Source organism: Podarcis liolepis (genome assembly GCF_965112155.1).
Source record: "Podarcis liolepis genome assembly, chromosome: 8".
Taxonomy (NCBI): Eukaryota; Metazoa; Chordata; class Lepidosauria; order Squamata; family Lacertidae; genus Podarcis; species Podarcis liolepis.
Window position 1 is genome coordinate 6,372,340 of NC_139560.1, and position 23,290 is coordinate 6,395,629.

Consider the following 23,290-nt stretch of genomic DNA (forward strand, 5'->3'; position numbering starts at 1 on the left):
ACACAACCGTTGAGGTATGGGCAAGTGGCTTTGGTTTGGTGATGACTCTTGAGGTAAGCCTTCCCTGTTTCCATATGGAATTTGACATTTATCCATTAGAATACGGGTAATTTTAGGAAAGGGAAGCCTCATGTAATCATCACACTGAAATCCTACAGCAGTTAAGACGCAAAGCATCCCATCCCAGAGCTGCTGATCCCCAAAATATTCTAGGTCCGGAGAGTTACTGCATGCATCTGTACAGGCTGGTAAAGAGAGATGTTGTCAATATCATGAGACTAGAAGCAAGTCATATCTTGCTCACTCTCCATTATGAGGCAATGGGCCATGATGAAAGAACTCTCACATTTCAAGCTGGTAACAAGGGGCACACAAAGGGCCTCTTGTAATCTGAGAACGTACACCCATGGATGATACCTGCAATATTAGATGCTGAAAGATAGCATCTCTGAGATAATTCCCTATTCGCAAAGCTCTAAAGGCATGCCACTCCCTGGCCTATGCAGCATATAGTATACACCGGGTGCTGTTGTCATGCTTGGCTCAGGGAGCCAGGCAAATAACTGCCTACCTTCTGACCTCCTTGGGCAAGCGCCATCTGAACGGCAACTGCAGGATTTTGAAGCATTAAAATGGCACATCTGGTTTCCAGAATCTGAGCAGCTTGGGTGCACCATTGAAGTACACAGGTGTACAGTTCCTGGGCCTGCCACACAAATGAGCCTTAACATTGAAGTTTCGATGCACAGAGGTTCATTTCTGCATAGGTTGCTTTTCTGTGTTGGCATTCAGGTTCTCAGAGCTTCCTGAGCACTAACTTGCCTCGAGCCTAAGCCAGAAAGTTTCTTCATAACATTAGAACAATGTCAGATCGGTAGGATAGATTTGATGTCCAGGATTGCTATAACATTAGAGCATCCGAGCAATCAAGAGAAGCAAAGGGGAAGCCACAGGTATCTGATACAAGAATCCAGGAGCAATAAGTACCACTGGCCCTTGATTCTTCTCATTTACAAATCTAATCTGTCTTTTGGACCTTTGCAATGACCATACAGTCTTTCCGTAAGTTAGGGTGTCTTATAAAGGGATCGCTAATTGTGATAGTCTTGCTTTAAATAGTCTTTCTTAAATGTTTGCCCTTGTAATCAATAATTGGCACAAGGTATAATTAAACCTGCTAACCTTTGCCTGGCAGCAAGACAGATCATGAAAAGTCAATGTCTTCCTTATCTTAGGGGATGTGAACAGACATGATACTGCAGTTGCAGCCAAAGTTTTATTGCCCTTTCAGGCCATTGCAAAATGCTAGAGAAGGAAGACTCTGATGGGCATGAAGGCAAAGGGTGTTGCAAGCTAATTTAGGAATATTGAAAATGGGTCACCATTTACAAGTGCTCCCCAAGGCCCAGTGAGATCCTGTGGAGGCAATTCATCCATAATGCGTCATGTGTTCAGTGTTAACGTATGACCCCATTTTCCTTCAAAATGCAACTTTTCATTCCAGCCACTTGGGCTGGTCCAGTTAGCTGCAGATCGTCCAGTTGCCTTGCCTTGATGGATGGACTAATCACACTCCTATTTGCCTCTGAGTACCAAACTGTTCACTCAGTTAGGATCCTGCTGTAATGTCTATAGTGATCCACACTCATTAGGAGCCCTGCAGGATCAGACCAAAGGTCCATCTTTTTCAGCATCCTGCTTCCCATAGCGACCAGTTAGATGCCTTGGCGAAGCCCACGAACAGGGTACAAAGACATGGACGCATTCTGTTACTTTCTTCCCCTGGACGTCTTGGATTCACTGCCATGCCGTCACTTAAGCATGGAGGGTCCATACAAGCGACATAGTCATTGGTATGCCTAGCCAGCCACCACTTGTATGAATGAGGATTGTGTTCAGGCCTCAGCCTAAATAGAGCAGAACTTGGAGTATCACTTCACACGCCTTGCCTTGTGCCAGCCTTGCAGGAGATCTTATTGCTAGCAAAGTTAGAAAACAACAACAACCTGGATCTTATTAGGTTGCGTGAGCTTATTCCCATAGGATTTAGATCGTTGTTGGATAAAACTTGCTGTGTTCATCCATTCCTGAAATGTAGGAGTTTGAAATTCAGCGCGCGGTTACTCATTTTGGACTGATGCTTCTCTTATCAGCACTTTTTATATTCAGAAGGTGTAAGTTAGTTCTTTTGTTTCAACTTCATATCATACAGTTCTAGAGTTGGAAGGGACCCTGTCTTTATGCATTAGTTAGTATTTTTATCAAGGCACAACAACTCAGCGCCTACACCCATTATTACAACAGTGATTCTCTTCTACATATTTAAGTAATCTAGCCATTGGTATCTTGGTGGCCACTATTAGCTCTCTTTTTCCGTTTTTAAATCATCGCTGCCAATAGTTGCAACAAGTCCAGTTACTATTATAGAACAGCAGCAGAATTGTGCATGTCTGAATAATCATGCTTCTAGTTCTGAGGACATTTGATTCCTGCTTTCGACAAGCAGCCTGCAATACCACATGGCAAGCTGATTTTGAAACCGAGGGAACTTCAAAAGTGGCTTGTGATGTGGCCTGGAGGTCTGCTTTTCAGAAGGAGCAGCCTTAACCTGTAGCTCTTTAGATCCTGAACACAGAGCATGACAATTTCCCTGAAATATCTGGAATATTGTAGCTGCCGTGTCCATGCAGAATTTGGCGAAATAGCCTGGAAAATCTGTATGTATGGCAGTGTTGGTTTTGCAAAAAAAAAAAAAAGGGTCAACAACTTTTCACTTTTTGAAAAAAGGCAGCCCTACCTATGCATAACCAGGATTGCATTTTGCAAGTGATTTAAAAAGCAAGCACATAATTCGGCATCATTTATTGTTACAGGAGCAGATTTTTATTTTTAATACAAAACAATTCTCAGTGTCAGTTTCTGTTGAAAATTAGGTCAGAGTTGCAGGTTTCTTGAACTGCTATAGGCCAGCCCTGTGATAAGCCCCACACTTGAATAACAGAAGCTGAAATATTTGTCCACAAGGAACTGCATTCACATCCCAGTGAAGTCTCCCTTTTGCCATTCATTTGCTCCCGTTTAATGTGATTGCCTGTTTGGTTTGCATGTGAGCTGGGTTTCCTTACCAACACATCCCCACCAGCAATGCATGCAGCTTTGATGTACGGCTAGATCAATGTGGAATAATTGAGCTAATAAATGGGCATCTCCAGTCGAGGACTCTTCTTCCCCGGTTTCTAAAAGTCTCTAACGGTTGTGCAATAGCACATTTCACTTGTTGGGCTCACATCTTGTTTGTTGTGGAGGAGACTCGTACCGAGCACAACTGCCAAACAAGGTCAGCAACAACAGAACATATCTGCATAAAGTATCATGAGTGTTTATGACTAAGGAATCTGCCAGATCATTTCATATCTTTGGAATCATCGCCGTGGATGTTATAGGCCTGAACTTGCATGTTTGTGCATCTTTCTGACCTAGAAAGATAAACCATTGTTGTCATTTGTGATCCACTGATAATGGATGGAGATAACAGTCCCAGCATTGAATTTCCAGAAAGTGGTGGGGGGAACTGAAACATGGGAATGTTATCATCATTTCACCTTCTTGCAGTCCACATCTTTGATGCATGTATATTGGTGCATAATAATCTGTGCAGAATTAGATGCAAATTGGACAGAGCAGAGAATCATTAAATAACTCAGATTGGCATTAGCTCACTGTAAACAGTGTTGACGTCCTAAATTAGGGTTGTACGCTTTAGTCACTGAAAGCTATCATTTGTTCTTTAAGCAAATCATATAGTTAAATGAGCAGCTAGATTTGAGCTCTCACACCTACCCTTTCTGGACAACCCTGGTGTATGCTACTTGCAGTAGTACACCCTAGAAGTCTGCACAACAATACTGATATATAATTAACAACCAGTGCAACTATGATCCTTACCAGGACTAGCAAGTGTTATGTTTGATGGTTGCTTACTCCCAGATATCAACTTACAAATTGCTTTTTTAAATTGCTTTTTTAAAAAGGCCGTCTCTGCCCTCAGGCTTAGCCTTTAAAAAATGACACAAAAAGAAGGTGGATCGAGAGGGTGGAGGAAATAGGCATATTTGAGTACTTGTTCTCAGTTACAGGAACTTTTTTGAACTGTAATTGGGTACAGCCTGATCAGGAGAATTGAACAGCCACAGCCCTTTCAGCTGCCTCAAGCTGCTTGACAAAGTTGAGGGTATCTGTTGGATCCACCTTGCTGAAGCTTAGAAGGTCTGGGTCCTTGAATTCCTCGATTGAAGGAAATATAAATGTACTAAATAATAGAATAAAAGTCACTTAACATGGAGCCATAGATTCCATAGAGCTATGTGTTCACACTGAGAGCATAATTTGGGGACATGTCCATAAGCGTGGTGGAAGAGGCCTTGATTTGAGTTCATTTACATTCCTAGAACAGGGAGAGGAGATGTGCCATATTTTTCGCTCTATAAGATGCACCAGACCACAAGCCGCACCTAGTTTTTGGAGGAGGAAAAGAAGAAAAAAATATTCTGAATCTCAGAAGCCAGAACAGCAAGAGGGATCGCTGCGCAGTGAAAGCAGCAATCCCTCTTGCTGTTCTGGCTTCTGGGATAGCTGCGCAGCCTGCATTCGCTCCATAAGACGCACACACATTTCCCCTTACTTTTTAGGAGGGAAAAAGTGAGTCTTATAGAACAAAAAATACGGTAGCTCCGTCTCAAGGTGCTCTGATGGTCTGTGACTTGCAGGGTGGATTTGATCTAAATCAAATCAAATTAAACTAAATCACTAGTCAGTAAGACTTGATTTACGGTAAATCATTTTTTAATAGAAAGACTCATTCTTGCTGGTATAATCTTAATATTTACAGCCAGATGAAGGTTTCATTTTTGGAATAGTAAATTTTCAGAGTAGTTTTTACAGTTATATCAAAAAATACTGATTTGGTTGTACTATTAGAAATACATAGACAGATAATGATGATAATAAGTTAACTGTTTGTATTTGGACAACTTTTCTGCTGTACTTTATTGGAAGGAGAAAAATAATCATTTCCTTAATAACAATTCAAACAATTTTATTTAACTAAAACAATAACATTACAGCATACGTATTAATGTTTCTTAACTGATGTGGTTAAGCACATTTTTTAATAAGAAACTTAGATTGAGTTTTAGCACACAGGAAAAACTTAAAACAAATCTTTATTTCCTGATGAATAGCCTTTGGACTATAGTGTAACTTAAATAGAAAACTATCTTTAGAAAGATTTTTCCACCAAAAGCATTTTATTTTAAAAATCCAATTTAAATTTTAAAAATCCAATTCTTAAAAAAAAAAAATAGAAACCATTGATATTTCTCCACCCTGGTGACTTGCCTTTTGTCCTTCTTTGCAGATTAATCAGCCACTCGATGGGGATTACCAGTGGAGCAGCTGTTTGTGTCACTTTTCCACCTTTGTGTAGCAAGCAAAACAACTTCAGCACCTCTTCAATAATAATTATGAAACTGGTATTAACTGAATGGCAATTATGGATTTTTAACTCTAGTTCACAGTAAGCAAAACGCAAGCCCAGCAAGCCATATGTTGAATTTCCTACCAAATATAGCTTTTTGTTCCTCTGAATGTTTCAACGCCTACACACGAAATTGATGACGGAACCTGTTCGTAACGAGGGGAATTACAAATATTGCTTGCACGAGGAACGCGACGCCATCAGAAAGAGAAGACACCGTAACTTATCGTTAGAGATGATAGTGTTATTTATATAGGTAGAATAAATAAATAAATATATAAATATATATATTATATATATTTTTTATGGTAATGAAAATGGCTCCCCAGAATGCTGACTCGGAATCTATGCAAGTTCAAGAGTTACCCGTGGTTCAGCTTCAGAAACCGGAAAACGAGAATGAGAGTAAGGAAGAGACCATAAGCGAAGGATCCATAGACCGGATACCTGTACGTCTCTGGGTGATGCACGGAGCCGTGATGTTTGGCAGAGAATTCTGTTACGCCATGGAGACAGCTTTGGTGACGCCAGTATTGTTACAAATCGGTAAGTGGAATTGCATAACCATGAACGGTCGCCATCGTTCATCCTCTGTTATCCATGAAACAGCAGAACAAGTTGGCCCTCTGGAGGTGTTCTCTGATTTTGCTGTACCCACCTCTTCAAGAGGCAAGCAGAGACCACGGCATACAATCCACTGGTTCTCAGTAACCCACTCCTGTGTTGGAACCATCAGTCCACATCAGTGTAACCGGGAGCCATGCAGGTTGAATGGATCATGCAAATACTTTCCATACCAGTGTCTTGGCTCCAAGGGAGGTGCTTTTAGCGGTTTATCTGCTGATCGGATCAAGTGATAAGCGGCTTAGCGCTATTAGCGGCTTTTAGCGGCTTATCTGCTGATCGGATCAAGTGATAAGCGGCTTAGCGGCTTAGAAAAAGGGGGGGAAAGGGGGGAAAAAACAGCAGGAACTCGCAAGACATTGTCGTCTTGCGAAGCAAGCCCATAGGAGATTTGTTTTGCGAAGCACCTCCAAAACGGAAAACTCTTTCGTCTAGCGAGTTTTCCGTCTTGCGAGGCATTCGTCTTGCGGGGCACCACTGTATCACTGAATCAGGCAGGTTTGTAGGTATCATATGAAGAAATCAACAGATCCCATTATTGGTGTGTTTGTGTTTCCTAAGAGTTACCTTAATTTTTCTGCCTTCTGTGCCTTCCCTTTTCCTTTTTCTACTTTCATCCTTAGAGGACTTGCAAAACTTTTAGCTTCTGGCAGGGTGGATTTGATTTAAATCAAATCTATTTGAATCATGAATTAATTCACTAGTAAGTAAAACTTGATTTAAATCATTTTTTTACAGAAAGACTCATTCCAATAATGATAATAATAATGATGATAATAATAATAATATATTTGTACCCTGCCCATCTGGCTGGGTTTCCCCAGCCACTCTGGGTGGCTTCCAACAATCTTAATATTTACAACCAGATGAAGGTTTTTGGAATAAGAAATTTTAAGAGTAGGTTTTACAATTATATCAAAAATTACTGTTTTGGTTATACTATTAGAAATAGACAGATACAGTGGTACCTCGGGTTAAGTACTTAATTCGTTCCGGAGGTCCGTTCTTAACCTGAATCTGTTCTTAACCTGAAGCACCACTTTAGCTAATGGGGCCTCCTGCTTCTGCTGTGCCGCCAGAGCCCGATTTCTGTTCTTATCCTGAAGCAAAGTTCTTAACCTGAAGCACTATTTCTGGGTTAGCGGAGTCTGTAACCTGAAGTGTCTGTAACCTGAAGTGTATGCAACCCAAGGTACCACTGTAATTTTGAAATTATTGTGAGGTTTAATAAGTTTACTGTTTATATTTGCACAACTTTTCTGCTGTACTTTATTTTAAGGAGAAAAATAATCATCTCCTTTATAACAATTTAAACAATTTATTTAACTAAAACAATAACCTTATAGCATATGTATCCATGTTTGTTAACTGATGTGGTTAAACATTTCTTATTTTTAAAAAAACTTAGACTGAGTTTTAGCACACATGAAAAACTTAAAACAAATCCTTATTTCCTGATGAATAGCCTTTGGACTATAATGTAACTTAAATAGAAAACCATCTTTAGAAAGGTTTTTCCTCCAAAAGAATTTTATATTAAAAATCCAATTTAAATAAAAAAAATCCAATTTAAATTTTAAAAATCTGATTTTTTTTTAAATCCACCCTGGCTTCTGGTCAAGGCCAATATCACCAGCTGCACATCCAACTACCTCGCAATAGATACTGCTACATGTTGCACTCCACTAAATTCCCCCCCCCCCACTTCCCAATACAGCCATCCCATTATTGCTTCCCCAGGTGTGCATTTGGCAGTCCTAAAGGATTTAGCTCTCTGCTGTATTTATGGGTAGGCTAGTTTGTTCCAGGCTTCAAAGGAAAGCCCAGCGTTCATTTATGAGAAAGTGATGTTGAAAGCAACTTTGAAGTGGCGGTGACACAAGCGCTGGTATGGGCTACCCCGAGAATCCCTCGCTCGGAGAAGGACCCCCCCACCTTCCTAAGAGTAAGAGGGGACGTGAGCGTTGGGGCTACTGCCATGTTAGCAGCAGCAGAACAGCTTCCTTAGCCAAAGGAGAGGGAAGCAAAGAGCCAAGGCAGTAACATTCACCTTGGGTGACACAGTGCTTTGTCAAAATAAAAAAATTCCTTCCAGTAGCACCTTATAGACCAACTAAGTTAGTTCTTGGTATGAGCTTTCGTGTGCATGCACACTTCTTCAGCTACACTGAAACAGAAGTTGCCAGATCCTTCTATATAGTGAAAAGGTGGGGAGGGGTATTACTCAGAAGGGTGGTGGGAATGGGTGATTGGCAGATAGCTGAGATGAGCCTGTTGACGACTCTTAACGACTGTAATAGGTCTTACAGGAAAAGGCAAGGGGTGAGAAGGTGAGAAATGGCTTGGTCATGTATAATGAGATAAGAATCCAATGTCTCTGTTCAGACCAGGTCTCTCCATGGTTTTAAGTTTGGTAATGAGTTGCAATTCAGCAGCTTCTCTTTCCAGTCTTTGTGTTAACCTGTTCAGGGCCTCCCTAGGTTTGAGGACTGGGGCGATCACCCCCATTCACCGCACCCTAAGGACACTACTGGACACATGTTTTTGTACTCATTCCTGGCCTTTTGTGGTTCTAGGCCTTACCTGTAGCACACTATTGAGCCGTTCTGCTTTTTCTGAGGTTCCCCCCAGGTCATTGCAAATCCCTGTTCAAAAGCCAACTATTTCAGCTATCCTTGAAACGTCAACTGACTCACCACACTTTTAAAGTCGCAATAATGTTGATCTTCCAGTACCAAAGTCCATCTTCTTTCAAAGTTGACTCAGCTCTTGAAGTTCACATTACTCAGCGAATCATATACCAATGTCTCCTGATGTTTTGATGGTTTGAAGCTGTTGCTTGTTCAATAGGAGTACAGTAATGCTTAGAATCAGATTTCAGTTTAGATGTTCCAAAGCCTAATCTAAGTCCTTGTCTTTTTTTTAAGAAGCCCAGGTAGAACAGTAGATCATGTCTCATTCACATAAGCAGAAGAAAAGGGGTCAAGTTGCTGTGTGGCCTTGGGCAAGCCACATTTCTTACCTAACACTACCTCACACGGTGTTGCTTAGAAGCACCATTTTAGTTTTGAACCCTCAGGATAGGGTGGGAAATCTGAACAAATTAACTTATTTACATTGACTCAAGGATGTCTACACAGAGCATTTGTAATGTTAACCTTAGAGTGTGACATACATAGCATACGGGATAGTGATTATCAAAAGGGATTGATCTAAGTTGGAAATGAGTGACGGGCAGCTCTCAGTAGTGTTGAAGACTTTATCTTAAGATGCAAGACATGTCTCCCAATTAACTGCAGATCTCTCAGACAGATTATCCACAATGAGTGAACGTTCAGCGGCTTTTGCTGCATAATTTAAAGCCATTAAAAATATATATATATGGAGGCGTACAGTAGAAGGCAGAGCTTCGTTTGCGAAATGTTGCCTACAAATAAGGAGCTTAGCTTGCGAAATATTGGCCTGGAAAGGTGTTTGTGCCATAACTCTTCTCGGAAATCTTTAACGCCTCTCTTTGACCCCGGTGAGCTTAATCTGGCCGTAACTTGTCCAAAGACCTGTGGGTTGGATGGCTCAGAAGAAACCTCAGTTTGGACGCAAGGCAGGCTTTTACACTCACCCAAGGGTGTGCCAGTGTTCTGGCATTGGCAACTTAAAACTGCCCCTTGAGAATTGTGTGGGGCAGGTGTGCCTCCTGGGGAGAGGCCAAGGTGAGCTGCCACATACCCTTTTGGGCAGGGACTGAGAAAAGTGGGTGGTGTAACATCGGATCATTTTAACCTTTCAAATCGTAGGTTAGTTTCTTTGCATCCCTCTCTGTTCTCTATCTAGGCAAGCACAAAGCCTTGTTGGAGGTCAGGGACACAGTCTAGACAGGCAAAAACACTCAAGGAGGGTGCAGTGTTAAGGGGTGTGGCCAGGGAGGATTCCGAGGGCCAGAACAGGGAGGCCCTGGTAGCCGCATTGGAGCCCTGGACGCTCCAATGCGTCCAGGGCTCCAATGGTTCTTCAGGACCCACAGCTGCCTAAGACCCCTCTTCTCCAGGGTTTACCCCAAGCAATCTTAGACTGCACCCTCTTCAGATCTCTCCTGGTTCTTCAGGGAGGAAGGCAGCTTGTCGCAGCAGGAGGGGGAGACACCCTGGCTTCTTCACCAGCTGCACTCATCCTTGCCCCTTGGCCTCCCTCTTCTGCTTCAGCTTCTGCCACTGATTCTGGACATCTCTCTGCCGTAGACTCCTCTCACTCACTAAGCCCTGTTACCTCTTCAGTTTCAAACACCTCCTCTTCCCGGACTTTGAGCCTTCTTCCCTTGGGAGTTCCCCAGCCGGCTCCTCCCCGCATTCCTCTGCACCCAGCCAGTCCAGGACAGTAGAGGAGTTCTTTTATAGACAGAGGAACTCTTTAAGATATACAGGACTCATGTCATAATAGGTTCTGATATTTTTAAACAGTGCTGTATTAAAATCCTGATTACCGTTTAGTCCTGCCATCACCTTCGGAAAAGGATAAGTGGGTCACAGTATTGCCTTCCTCTCTGTGACCTCAGCGGTGATGCTCTCTATAGCCAGTGATCTGCCTCCAGGCTGTCCTCTAAAAAACAGGACCAGGCTATGCAAATTTAGGGGGAGCGATCTCATTCATGTGCTTGCGTCTAGAAACTCATACTATGCCGTGCTCGCTTCGGCAGCACATATACTAAAATTGGAACGATACAGAGAAGATTAGCATGGCCCCTGCGCAAGGATGACACGCAAATTCGTGAAGCGTTCCATATTTTTTTTTAAAAAAAAAATAGAAACTCATACTATGCCTTGTTTTCAACATTGAAACCTGGACTCGTGCCCTCATCGCTTTGAGGTGTGTTGGCAAGTTGGTTTCAGCAGCCCCTCATTTACATAACTCTGCATGTTAAGTAGAGTGCTGCTGACATTTATATGTGCAGTTTCTGAAGACTTAAAGGAGGGCGCTTCCACTGACATTCCATTGCAAAATGCCTCCGCTGTGCTGCTGGTAGGTTTTTTTGTGACTTTTGAAATTGACTTGCAGTAACCCTGGTGCCAGTTGCATGGAAGAGAACCTTTGACCTCCGCTAGATAGGTCTCTCCAAACAAACCCCCCATTGTGGCCATTCATTTGCACGTGTTCTTGTTCTAAACTGCGTTACCCTTCGAACAGTACTTTCTCCAGATTGGTAGCTGGAAGCATGTAACCATATCCGGGGCCTTAGTGGCATAGCAACAAGGGGGAAAGTAAGCCCTATTTTATCAGGCAGGTTTCTCTCGCATGACTTGCTTTTCTGTTGTTCTAACCCCCCCAACCCCAGGCTAGCAACGTAATAAGTAGGGGGGATGAATAGGAGTCGTTTAGTGAATATAGTACACTGGGAAGCATTGGTTCTCTGGCGTTAAAGGTGGGCATCCCAAGGAGGTGCAGATAATTTCTGGGGAAAGCAACACCTCTTCTCTTTCCACGTCTGGCTGCAGTCTGAGAAGGAGTTTGGGGAATACACAGCGGGTGCCTCTCCTGTGGTTGGTTGAGTGAGGATGTTGTGATCTACCATGCACAGGGCAGGGTAACACAGCTCCCTTTCCCCATTGAAGTCTAGCTTTCTTGCATGCTAGCTGGAGTTAATTATTTTGTGAGTTATTAGCCTTCTTTTTTCTTTTCTTCTTTGCAAGGTCAAAAAAGTAAGTCTGTAAAATGCACAAGAGTCCAGTTCTTGTTTCTGGCCTCCTTTGGGTCTTCAAGAACCAGCTAAATCTAAGCTTATTTCCTACCTTTAGGTGTGAAATTAAGTTTGCTCTCTGCCAAACACGAACGTCCCTCTTGCTTGGTGGTTCTCTCTCTTGGGCTTTGAAATGATGCAAACCATATTGGCCGCAGGTGGTTTGTGATGATTTAAGTCGGTTGCAGGCTTGTTCTGTTTCCCAGTTTGGAAAGCTGGCTGCTAAAGGCAAACGAGTTCTTTAGCAAAGAGAAATCAAGACATACCTGCTCCGTGCCTTAACAAAAAAAGAGAGCTTGTTTTAGCTTCAAACTGGATTTCTGCATTGTCAGGGGATTAAGCTGTCTCAAGAATGCTCCACTTGAAATCCTCAGATATTAGAGGATGACTTGAAACTGCAGCTCTGTTGTAAACTTGATTTCTTGCCTTTTGTCTTGCCAACTTCAAATTAAGCATGTGGAGAAGGATCGTTCCCATTTGGGATTCTGTGGCTTTCAGGTAAAAATGCAGGTGAAGGGAAACAACACCCCTGCTTAATCTTCTTGATGTTGGAAGAAGCAAATAGTTTTATAACAACCCTTGATGGGATGGGAGAGAGGCTTTCTTTTATATCCCATTGCTGCGTATCTGAGCCACCTTTCGTTTAAAACTCTTACAGTATCCTTCTGTGTTTTTGCAGAATTCTCAAATTTCAGCCAGTTTGGACTTCCTGGGATGGGGAAGTAAAATCTCCTGCTGTGTCCCTCCCCACTCCAAATAAAAATCCGTTTCTAAAATATGCTTGCAGGGGGGGTTGTAGAAGGAGCAGCCAGTAGACTAACGTAGCAGTATTAATTTTATCACTTCATTCAACCGGCATAGCTGAATTAACTTTATTAAGTGCTGCAAGCACAATGGCCCTTTTAATACCCTAAGCACTTATGGTCCTCCATTCATGAATGAGCTTCAGTCATCAACCGGCGTACTATATAGAGGCTTCCCAGAGCTGATTGTCTAAATAGCCAACCCCACACAGAATGAAGCCCCCACAGTTTTGCACTAAATAGGATTTGTGTATCTCGCTCACCGCTGCAGGAAGCTCCAGCTTCCATAAAGGCCACATGCCTCGGAAGTGGAAAACACTTTTATTTTTAATGAAGCTTAGTAGGCAATTATTTCAGAACGCCCTCCCAGTTCCAGGTTTTCAATGAACGGTGGGGCTAAAGGGATTGATGGATCTATTGGAATGCTTGGAACGTTTGAATCAGCAACTGCGTTCCCTTTTGACGACAAAAGAATTGGGGTGAGTGGTTCTTTTTGTGTGTGTTTGCAGTAAAACCACCTCCGAACACCCCAACTGTGGGTCGCAAACACCCGGGGGCGGGGGTTAGTCGCTGTGCATTCATCGCCATTGTTGGTTAGGTAATCGTAGGCCTTTTTGAAAGGATAACAAAGATTGCGTTTCGTTTTGTAATGGGTTGGTAAATACGGCGACTCAGTGGTTTCCTATGCATAGTCTGCAGGAAACTTAAACCTTCCCTTTTGCTGTTTTGGTGTGTACTGCAACACCCTCCCACCTCAAATTGACTCATCTATGGAGAGGAACCCCTCACACAACTACCACAAGCCACCGGCATATGGCAAAGGATTCTGGGGCACATTCTTCATGGAAGATGCTGGCCAGCCTGTCATACCTCCCCATTGGCTCATGTTTGTTCTTGATGTGATGTGTCTAAATTCACCCTGTGGAGATCTTGAGCTTCAGGCAAAGCTGTTCTCCCGATACCAATCTTCTCATGGTGCTCAACTCCCAATAAGCTGCTTAAAAAACCCAGGGTTCCATCAGGCCTATTTGAAACCCCCACAGTACACTGGTACCTCGGGTTAAGTACTTAATTTGTTCCGGAAGTCCGTTCTTAACCTGAAACTGCAACCTGAAGCACCACTTTAGCTAATGGGGCCTCCTGCTGCTGCCGCGCTACCGGAGCACGATTTCTGTTCTCATCCTGAAGCAAAGTTCTTAACCCGAGGTACTATTTCTGGGTTAGCAGAGTCTGTAACCTGAAGCATGTGTAACCCGAGGTGCCACTGTACGTCGTATAGAAATAAAACCCCATAGCAAAGCAAAATAATATTTGAATTGCAAACAAAGACCTTCCCAGGCAAAACGTTTATGAACTTGGGACCCAGAAGGTTTTGGAGGTAGGAAGAGAGGGGGAGATTTTAGCACGGAGCATGTGAACTTGCAGAAAACTTGCCGTTTAATGGGAAGAGAAGGGAGCAGAATCCAGTCCTTTCTGCAACAAGTATATCGAAGTGAGCTTAATTGCTTTAAAGTCTTTCTAATATGAAAAATAGGTGCTGCTAATAGCATCACATTGCCCAAAACATGCTGAGCCAGTAGAGTACAGTGGTGCCCTGCAAGACGAATGCCTCGCAAGACGGAAAACTCGCTAGACGAAATAGTTTTCCGTTTTGGAGGTGCTTCGCAAAACGAATCTCCTATGGGCTTGCTTCGCAAGACGACAATGTCTTGCGAGTTCCTGCTGGTTCCCCCCCCCCTTTTTCTAAGCCGCTAAGCCGCTTATCAGCTGATCCGATCAGCAGATAAGCCGCTAATCCGCTAATCCGTCAATGGGCTTGCTTCGCAAGACGAAAAAACCGCTAGACGAAGAGAATCACAGAACGGATTCTTTTCGCCTTGCGAGGCACCACTGTACCTGGTTTGCGCGCCCCTGGCATCTCCCCTGCCTGAAATTCTGGAGAGCCACTGTCAGTCACTGGGCTATGTGGGTCAGTGGCCTAATGTGGTCTAAGACAACTCCCTGTGTTCCCATTAATGCACACATTTCTGCGTTTGTTTTTTCCCATTCCCACATCTCCAAAAATGAGGGATCCAGATTGGTTTTTGTTTTTGGGGGGGACACTTTCATGGCGTTCATCTTGGCGCATTTTTGGAGCAGCATAAATTGCACCCTAACGCTTCTTAATACTGATTTCCATTTCTCTGTTTCTCTTCTGCAACAGCAAATACGTTAGAACTCTTTAATTTGGAACAAATGCAAACCGTTGTAGAACACGTGACATAAAATAGTATTCCTGCTTTTCCAGAAAATAGCAGCAGCTCACACTACTGAGCGCTCTCTCTCTCTCTCTCTCTCTCTGTTATTCATTGTTTCATGGCATCCAGCTGCTTTTTTCATTGATTCTAGCAAAGTGTTCTCTAACCACATGTTTACAAAGGACGTCGTTTCTGTGTCTGATGTCATCGGTTTTGTTGTGCTGCCCCCACCGTTTCAAAAAAAAAATTTAATTAATTTCTCTTTCCTCTGCCAATAAACCACACACTGCTTCTTGGATCAGTTTGGAAACCATTTTCATTAACCTCTGCCAATTTTTTGGGACAACTTATTCATTGAGTCCCTCCTTCTCAGCCCGCAGCATTTCCTGCCGTTCCATCCCAGGGATAATGAGATCATTGCCCATATCTTGTATAAACAGGGTCCCCCCCCCCTCAACTTTGAAATTGATACAGGTAATTCTCATTTTAGAGAGACAACTAAGACCGATCAATATTATTGTCCTCCTGGTAGCAGGCCAGGGATTTTAACCCTGATAGTGACGCTGTGAGGTCCCATGTTTATAAGAGCATCCAGAAAATAATCCGTTTTAAATACATATAGCCAAGTTTGCCCCTAAAGCTTCCCCATCAAACCGTACTGTGTGCATTACCCTTATGGGAACTTGTTCCTAAATTGGTCAATATCCTTGGAATTGCAAAAAAGCTCTATTGAGCTTTGGGTAAACTGGGCTGCTGCATGTCTGTGGGCGACACATGTCATTAGAACTGATGTCTAATCTTTCAGCAAGAGCACTGCAGGCTTACATAACACATGTGGTGCATAAGTGGGGGCCTCATGTGCAGCCTGTGCGTTTTAATTACAGCCCTCTGGAGAGGGGGGGGGAAAGATTATAGCACAGCGGAAAAACCCGAGCCCTTGCAGGCTGGCATCCTTCTCGGAGTATTTGGGAAGGTGCGTGTGATCTTCCAAGTGCCTTGCTGACCATTTGGGAAAGGCTCGATCCTTTTTTGGAGCAGGCCTAACTGTACCCACTGTATTTACTTCAGTGTGTGGGGTGCTGGTGGTTATTAGCTGGCTCCTGTACCTGTCACTCCAGTTGACTAACAGCGGTCCGTTGCAAAGTCAGCAAATTTCTAAGTGTGAACATGTACGCTGGGGCTGGGGGCAGTTTACAGGTGTTCATGAAGAGTCTCAAGGAATCAGCATTGGAGATGGGAAAGGGGGAGTTGGGGCTTTGACACACACCTGCCGGCATCCCCTCCAACATTTTCTCGCCCAGATCCGCCTCTGCTTTCAAATGGACGGCCTTTTTGTTTTTTAGTGAATTGAGATGAGCTTATCGCAAGGCCAGTGGTTGGGAATCGCAGAGGGAGAAGAGGGGGCCGTTGCACTCATTGTTCTGCTGGTGGCCTTCACATGAACATCTGGTTGGCCACTTGTGAGAACGGAGTGCTGGCTAAGTTTGGCCTCTGGCCTGATCACAGCAACCAGGTTCTCACGATTGTAATTCGCATGCAACAAAATTCAGATTCCATGGACTCAAAAAGCAGTACTGCGGTGAACCTCTCTGAAATGAAACAAGGTTATCTTCCTTCCTTCCTTCCTTCCTTCCTTCCTTCCTTCCTTCCTTCCTTCCTTCCTTCCTTTTTTAAAAGCAGATTTATACTTCTTTTCTGTCAAAGAATCATAGAATTGGAAGGGACCCCAAAGGCCATCTCCTCCAACCCGCTGCAATGCAAGAATCTTCTCTACATGGGACCGTGAGATTAAGAATCTCATTCTCCATTGACTGAGCTGCCGTTTGTGGTCCGTTGTGCACCTACAAGCCACAAAGTGAGGTGACCACCCAGTGCAGATGCCTGCTCAGTTTCATCCCGCTGGCTGCCACCCAAATTCTTCTCCCCCCCCCCCCAGCAAGTCACAAGCCCTGGGAACTTGCTTTTTAAAAGAAAAGCAGCTGTCGGATACCGCTCTTGGGCAGTGTTGCTGGTGACATGAATGCCCTGCTCCTCTGCTGCCTTTTTGGCATGTACGTTCTGCCCCGGCGGCTTTTTGTTGCACAGCCAATAAAACGTGACAACGTTTGATGAATACAGCAGCATAACACTAACTTAGCTCTCGCTCAGTGTAGCACAGAAGGATGGCAGGGAACGCAGCGACAGGGTAGGATTCAGTGATGAATGAGCAGATGGGATAATTGTCAGCAGGAAAGAGGGCTCTCAATTACCTCCACTGGCCTGTTGACCCCTTTCAATAGGGCCCAATTGCTCCCTCGTCAGACTCCTCTTGGTTCTGTTGCATCAGTAATTCTGCAAGCGTTTGATCTGGTCAAAGGCAAAACAGCTTAACCAAGGAGGGATGCTACTTGCTCAAGTACATAAATTACTTGCAAACCAGTGGTGCTTCAGTACTAGGAGCCTCACTTCAATTTATTCAAGGCCATTTACTTCAAAGGGAGGACGTTTCATGCTTGCTCTGATCTCGTGGAGCAGTTTCGTCCAAATAAAATGTTTGGGGAATGACAAAAGGCAGGCAGCGTCCTCTTTGTGTTCTGCAGAAATACTTGTTTCCTGCACATTGTTTTGGTCTTAGATCTCCCTGCTCCAAAGACTTAAAGCTCTCTCTTTTTTTGGTTGCCCAGTAAAATATTTCAATTGTTCCTTCATTGACAGAATTATAGATCTGTAGAGTTGGAAAGGCAATGCAGGAATCGCAACTTACTCTGAATATGTGCTATTGATAAACAACGGCACAGGGTTTCTTCCAGAGAATCGTGGAACTGTGCTGCGGAGAATTGTAGTTCTGTGAGGGACGAACTATAGCTCCCAGGACTTTTAAATGCATGGTGTAGATAGGACCTTAGTTTTTTCTGCCTCCTGGGAGATATTTTTTAAATAAAAACTACTATTCCCATGCACCCTAACGGGAAGCAGTGCATTAAGAATGAGGCCTTTAAATCTTTCCTTGACAATAGAGAGCCACTCCCTGCTCCTGATCTCCAACCTTGCACTTTTAAATCACTAGGACTGCTTGAGGGGGAGTTGACTGCTGGACGCCAAACTTAATACAAGCCGTGTTCTGGACATGGCTTGTATTGTTAGAATTTCTAAACCAGGAGAGTTTGGTTTCTGCCCTCCTGTAGTTCCAAAATTAGAGCCCCATCTACACTCCAGCTGCTTCTCCACAATCTCCTGAAAAGTAAAGGGTAAGTGGATCTCATTCTAGAGGTACCATTTATGCTTCTGTAATGGTACAGATTTGTGTGTGAGTAACTCAGGAAGTGGGTGCACAGACTTCATTCCCTCCCGAAAACTGATCTCCAAAAAACCGCTTCCGTGGACACAACCTTGATAACTAGATAAAAAATGGCCAGCGTTGGCAGCCTCCATGGCACCTGGCATATAGGGAGGTGTCCTTGTTTCCATGTGGCTGACCTGAAACCTGAAAAGACAGAAATCTCACGCACGTTGCATCATCGAGCAAACCCGAGCGAGCAGCAGGTGGCAGTTTCCACTGCCAAGCCTGTTCGGAGCAGTAGTCATTCGCCTGAATGGTCACGCAGGGTGTGTTCCCGTTGCTGGGTCACCCTCCAGATATAAGAGATACGCCCTGAGCTAACTCTGCAGTAAACCTGTGCAATTGAAACACTCCCCTTGCCAGAGCTGAGTAGCTTTCCACAAGAAGAGGGCGCAGTCGGACGATAAGGAGATCGCTTCCTTTGATTAGGATCTCGGTGGACAGGAGCCAAACCACCTTTCCTCCCCCTCTGCTCGTGAGCATTGAGTCAGTTTGCGCGCCTGTGGAATTGAGCATGTGCAGAGTTCGTTGTACATGCTCGCACGGGGGCAGTGGGAATTAAGGGCAGGTAACCCATGTCCCTTCTGACCCTGCAAAGTGTTGGTTTAAAGTGTTGGTGCTGATCTTTAAAGCCCTAAACTGCCTCAGCCCAGTATACCTGAAGGAGCGTCTCCACCCCCATTGCTCAGCCCAGACACTGAGGTCCAGCTCCAAGGGCCTTCTGGCGGTTCCCTCACTGCAAGAAGTGAGGTTACAGGGAATCAGGCAGAGAGCCTTTTTGGCAGTGGTGCCGACCCCGTGGAACTCCCTCCCATCAGATGTCAAAGAAATAAACAACTATATGACTTTTAGAAAACATCTGTAGGCAGCCCTGTTTAGGGAACTTTTTAATGTCTGATGTTTTATTGTGTTTTTAATATTCTATTGGAAGCCACCCAGAGTGGCTGGGGAAACCCAGCCAGATGGGTGGGGTATAAATAATAAATTATTATTATTATTATTATTATTATTATTATTATTATTATTATTATTACACTTGTGTTCATGCGTGAGCAGATTCTCCCAGGGATTTGCTTCCGCCAACCACCTCTGCCTTTCAAAATTGCGGGCTGTGGAGTGTGTGTTACTCCCTATTACAGAGGCAGGGATTATCCTGACCCAAGAATGCCGTTTTTGATAGCAGGCCCGTGTCTGCTGCAATCATAGCAAGCTGACTTGCACTGAGTCACACCTTGCATCTGTTTGACACGGTATTGTCTACAGTCAGTGCTCCTCAAACCTGGGTCTCCAGCTGTTGTTGGAACACAACTCCCATCATCCCTAGCTAGCAGGACCGGTGGTCAGGGCTGATGGGAGTTGTAGTCTAAAAACAGCTGGAAACCCAAGTTTGAGAAACGCTCTGCACTATCTAGGATTACAGACATGGGGGACACTCTCAGCCCCAGCTGGAGATACTAGGAATTGAACCTCTTACTCTCTGCCTGCAGAGCAGGCACACTACCAACTGAGGTACAGGCTTCTTCTCCAAGCCAGAGCCCAGGATAGTTCCGTTGCTAAAGCAATGAGGCTCTTAATCTCAGGGTCATGGGTTTGAATCCTACCTTGGGCAACAAATTCCTGCATTTCAGGGGGTTGGACTAGATGACCCACGTCGTCCCTTCCAACTCCACAGTTCTATGAGCCCTTTTTTTTGCCACCAGAAAAATTTGGGTGCCTTTCTCCATCTTATCACTGTCTTGTGGGGGAAGTGAGAGGAGCAGAGTAACTGAAAAATGCATTTTTGTGGCCCAGCTCCTCCTCCTCAGGCCCAGCTTTGTCTGCTAGACGCTTGGACCCGCGACAGACTTCACAAATGCTGTTCCCAATTTTCCTGGGTGAGAACGCCCAAGAGGAGGGTTGGGTCCTCAGCAGGTCAGTTGGAAATTGTAGAGTTGGAAAGGGTCCTGAGGGTCATCTAGTCCAACTCCCTGTAATGCAAGGTGAGATCCAGGGTGAGGCCCACAGATCCGGAGCAGACTGAGACTCCTTTGGTTCCGAGTCTGAGCCCAAGTCCCAGCCATCATCTGTGATTTGTGGCTACCACATCACAATCCCCTATGCTGAAAACATCCACCGCCTTTCCTTGCATGGTGCTGAGCAAGTGATGGAAGCCGATAGCTCTGCAGAAAATTGTCTCGCACCCCCACATCACTTCCCCAAAGTTATTGCAATAAATAATGGGGGAAGTCCCCTCTCTCTCGGCTCAATGATGGGGATCACAGCCTTCATCTTCTTGCCATTTTCCAGGAACCTGGAAATTCCTGGGACTTTCACAAGCACATGGCTTTGGCCATGTGTCCAGGGCAGCTGTTTACCAGCTCCACCTGGTACGTAGGCTGAGACCCTATCTGCCTGTGGACTGTCTCGCCAGAGTGGTGCATGCTCTGGTTATCTCCCGCTTGGACTACTGCAATGCACTCTACGTGGGGCTACCTTTGAAGGTGACCCAGAAACTACAGGTAATCCAGAATGTGGCAGCTAGACTGGTGACTGGGAGTGGCCGCCGAGACCACATTGGCTCCCAGTATGTTTCCGAGCACAATTCAAAATGTTGGTGCTGACCTTTAAAGCCCTAAAAGGCCTCAGCCCAGTATACCTGAAGGAGCATCTCCACCCCCATCGTTCTACCTGGACACTGAGGTCCAGCTCCGAGAGCCTTCTGGCGGTTCCCTCACTACGAGAAGCCAAGTTACAGGGAACCAGGCAGAGGGCCTTCTCGGTGGTGGCGCCCGCCCTGTGGAACGCCCTCCCACCAGATGTAAAAGAGAACAACTACTACCAGACATCTGAAGGCAGCCCTGTTTAGGGAAGCTTTTCATGCTTGATGTATTACAGTATTTTAATATTTTGTTGGAAGCTGCCCAGAGTGGCTGGGGAAGCCCAGCCAGATGGGCGGGGTATAAATAATGAGGGGTTGCTGCTGTTGTTGTTTGTTGTTATTATTATATGCAGCTGTCCCATGCGGGTATCGAACCTGCAACCTGGGCATTATCAGCACCATGCTCTGACCAACTGAGCTACCCAGGAGAAGAGCTTCCTTGTGCTAGCTGGAAACTTTGGCCTTAAAAGTCGGACTCTCTGCAGTCCTTTTTCTCCATCCAAGATGGTTCCCATGCGAGATCCCTGTCCCTGCAGACCTTATCACGAAAGGAATATTGAATGTGCCGTGTGACCGAGACTCGTGCTAGCAATTTCCTGTGAACAGCCAACTCCTCAGGTCCCACTATTGTTGCCCAGTCAGTCGTTGGGGCTTTTTTTGTGTGCTGTGTGTCTGGAGGCGGGGGGGGGGGGGGGGAGAGAACAAACAAAACTTATTTACTGTAGGCCCGTGTCCTGTTTGTTTGTAGCTGGCTGGGAAATGCCATTTTTCCAGAGTCTCAGCAGGAGCAGCAGCCGCAAACAAACGAAATTGTTTTCTATTGATTCGTGTGGGCACGTCACAGCTTTGTGCAAAAGGCAGGTTCTTTTTTTAAAAAAAAGTTACAATCAACTTTGCTTATCAGGGGTGCTTTTGGGTGACCTGTTTTCCCAGACTGTTTTGCAGCACTTCCTCAATAACTTCCAGGAGAGGTGTATCATTCCCACCCGCTCAGGAGGTCAACAGAAACAAATGGGAGGGGGGGGGAGAGATAAGCATTACTCAGCCTAATCCCTGATAATGAGCGCTGCCAAATCATTTCGTTCCCTTTTCCAGTTATCCCATTGGAATAAGCATGGCAGAAGACAGCTGCCGGGATGCAGTTCTTTGAGTTATAGAATCACAGAATTGTTGGGAAGGGACCCTGAGGGTTATCTACTCCAACCCCCAGCAACACAGGAATATTTTGCCCAGTGTGGGGTTGGAACCCACAGCCCTGAGATTGAGTCTCATGCTCCACCAACTGAGCCATCAAGGGCCTGTAGGTTGTTTTAGCAGGAGTGTATTTGCCAGTCCCACCCTCCCCAGCTTCCCATCATGTCCGCTGAGCATGCTCAGTCCTCACGGGCCTGCTTTAGGTGGGCTCCCATCCCAAGTTATTTTATACTTCTGTGAAAATTCGAGGTTCCCCCTGCAAACTAGCTGGTGCCTCCCCACTCTGTAGGGACAGTGCCATTCTCGCTGCCTTGTTGGCATCCGTCTGTCTTGAGAGACAATGGAGTGTGCCTCCATGGGTGAAGTCAAACCGCTGCATTAGTTGCGCCAAACTGACCTCCTCAGGACGCAAACCTGGGCAGTGTGGATGGAGGTCTTGGGCTGTGTTACGGAAATTACTGGGGGGGGGGGGACGACACATCTTTAAAGTTAAATGTTACAAATATTATGCCTCAATGTATCCTTTCAACTTGACAGCTCAGGGAAGTTACCTAGCTTTAAAAATAATATGAAATCAACTCCTTTGCCAGTTTCCTCCATTCCAAAGCTATTTTCCCCTTGAAAGTCCAGGAAGTTCCCAGAGGTGACAATTGCTTGCCCATCCTCGGGGTTCAAAATTCCTTTTTGACCCTGTTGCGCAATAAACTTTGGTCTACAGCTATTTGCTCTGGTTGGTGGCTGGACTCCTTCCTTTATTCCACGGGGACCCGTGGGCTCTGCCCAATGAGCTGGGTGACTGAGCAGCCTCACACCTAGATTTTTCTGTAACAGGCTTCCCAGAGGACAAGACCCCCCTCTTGGCCTTGCTGTTGTGGCCCAAAGGAAAGCAGAGAAATACGTTTGGCACCACCTTGACTGCAGGATTTGCGTACAAGGCGCCATCCAACTGGCTTGGGGACTCCAGATCTGTGCAGGGCTTACTCCTTAGCCTTTTCTACTCCTAAAGATGTCCCGGGAGGCAGCGGAGGTTTAGCATCAGAGTTTTCTTCCTCCTAGATAGGCCACCTTCCCAGGTTGATGAGCCCCATCCGTCCTTCCCTCTACATCACATGCAGAAACCACTTTCTTGGCCATGGGACCCACTATTGGTCTCTTCCGCTCAGTCGACTGGAGCCAGTCTTTGCATGCAAAGGAAATCCCTAACTCACAGA

At 44.9% G+C, this 23,290-nt stretch overlaps 1 protein-coding gene across 12 annotated transcripts in view; it reads left to right on the forward strand.

Moving 5' to 3' along the window:
* The window catches only part of SLC45A4 (solute carrier family 45 member 4), a 132,372-nt gene that overhangs the window by 85,562 nt on the left and 23,520 nt on the right, over positions 1–23,290 (forward strand). For all 12 annotated transcript variants that reach the window (XM_083516695.1, XM_083516692.1, XM_083516694.1 and 9 more), the window contains one exon: positions 5,417–6,082. In XM_083516695.1, coding sequence (XP_083372821.1) covers positions 5,842–6,082 — 241 coding nt within the window. In that variant the 5' untranslated portion in view covers positions 5,417–5,841. The remainder of the gene's footprint in view (positions 1–5,416; positions 6,083–23,290) is intronic.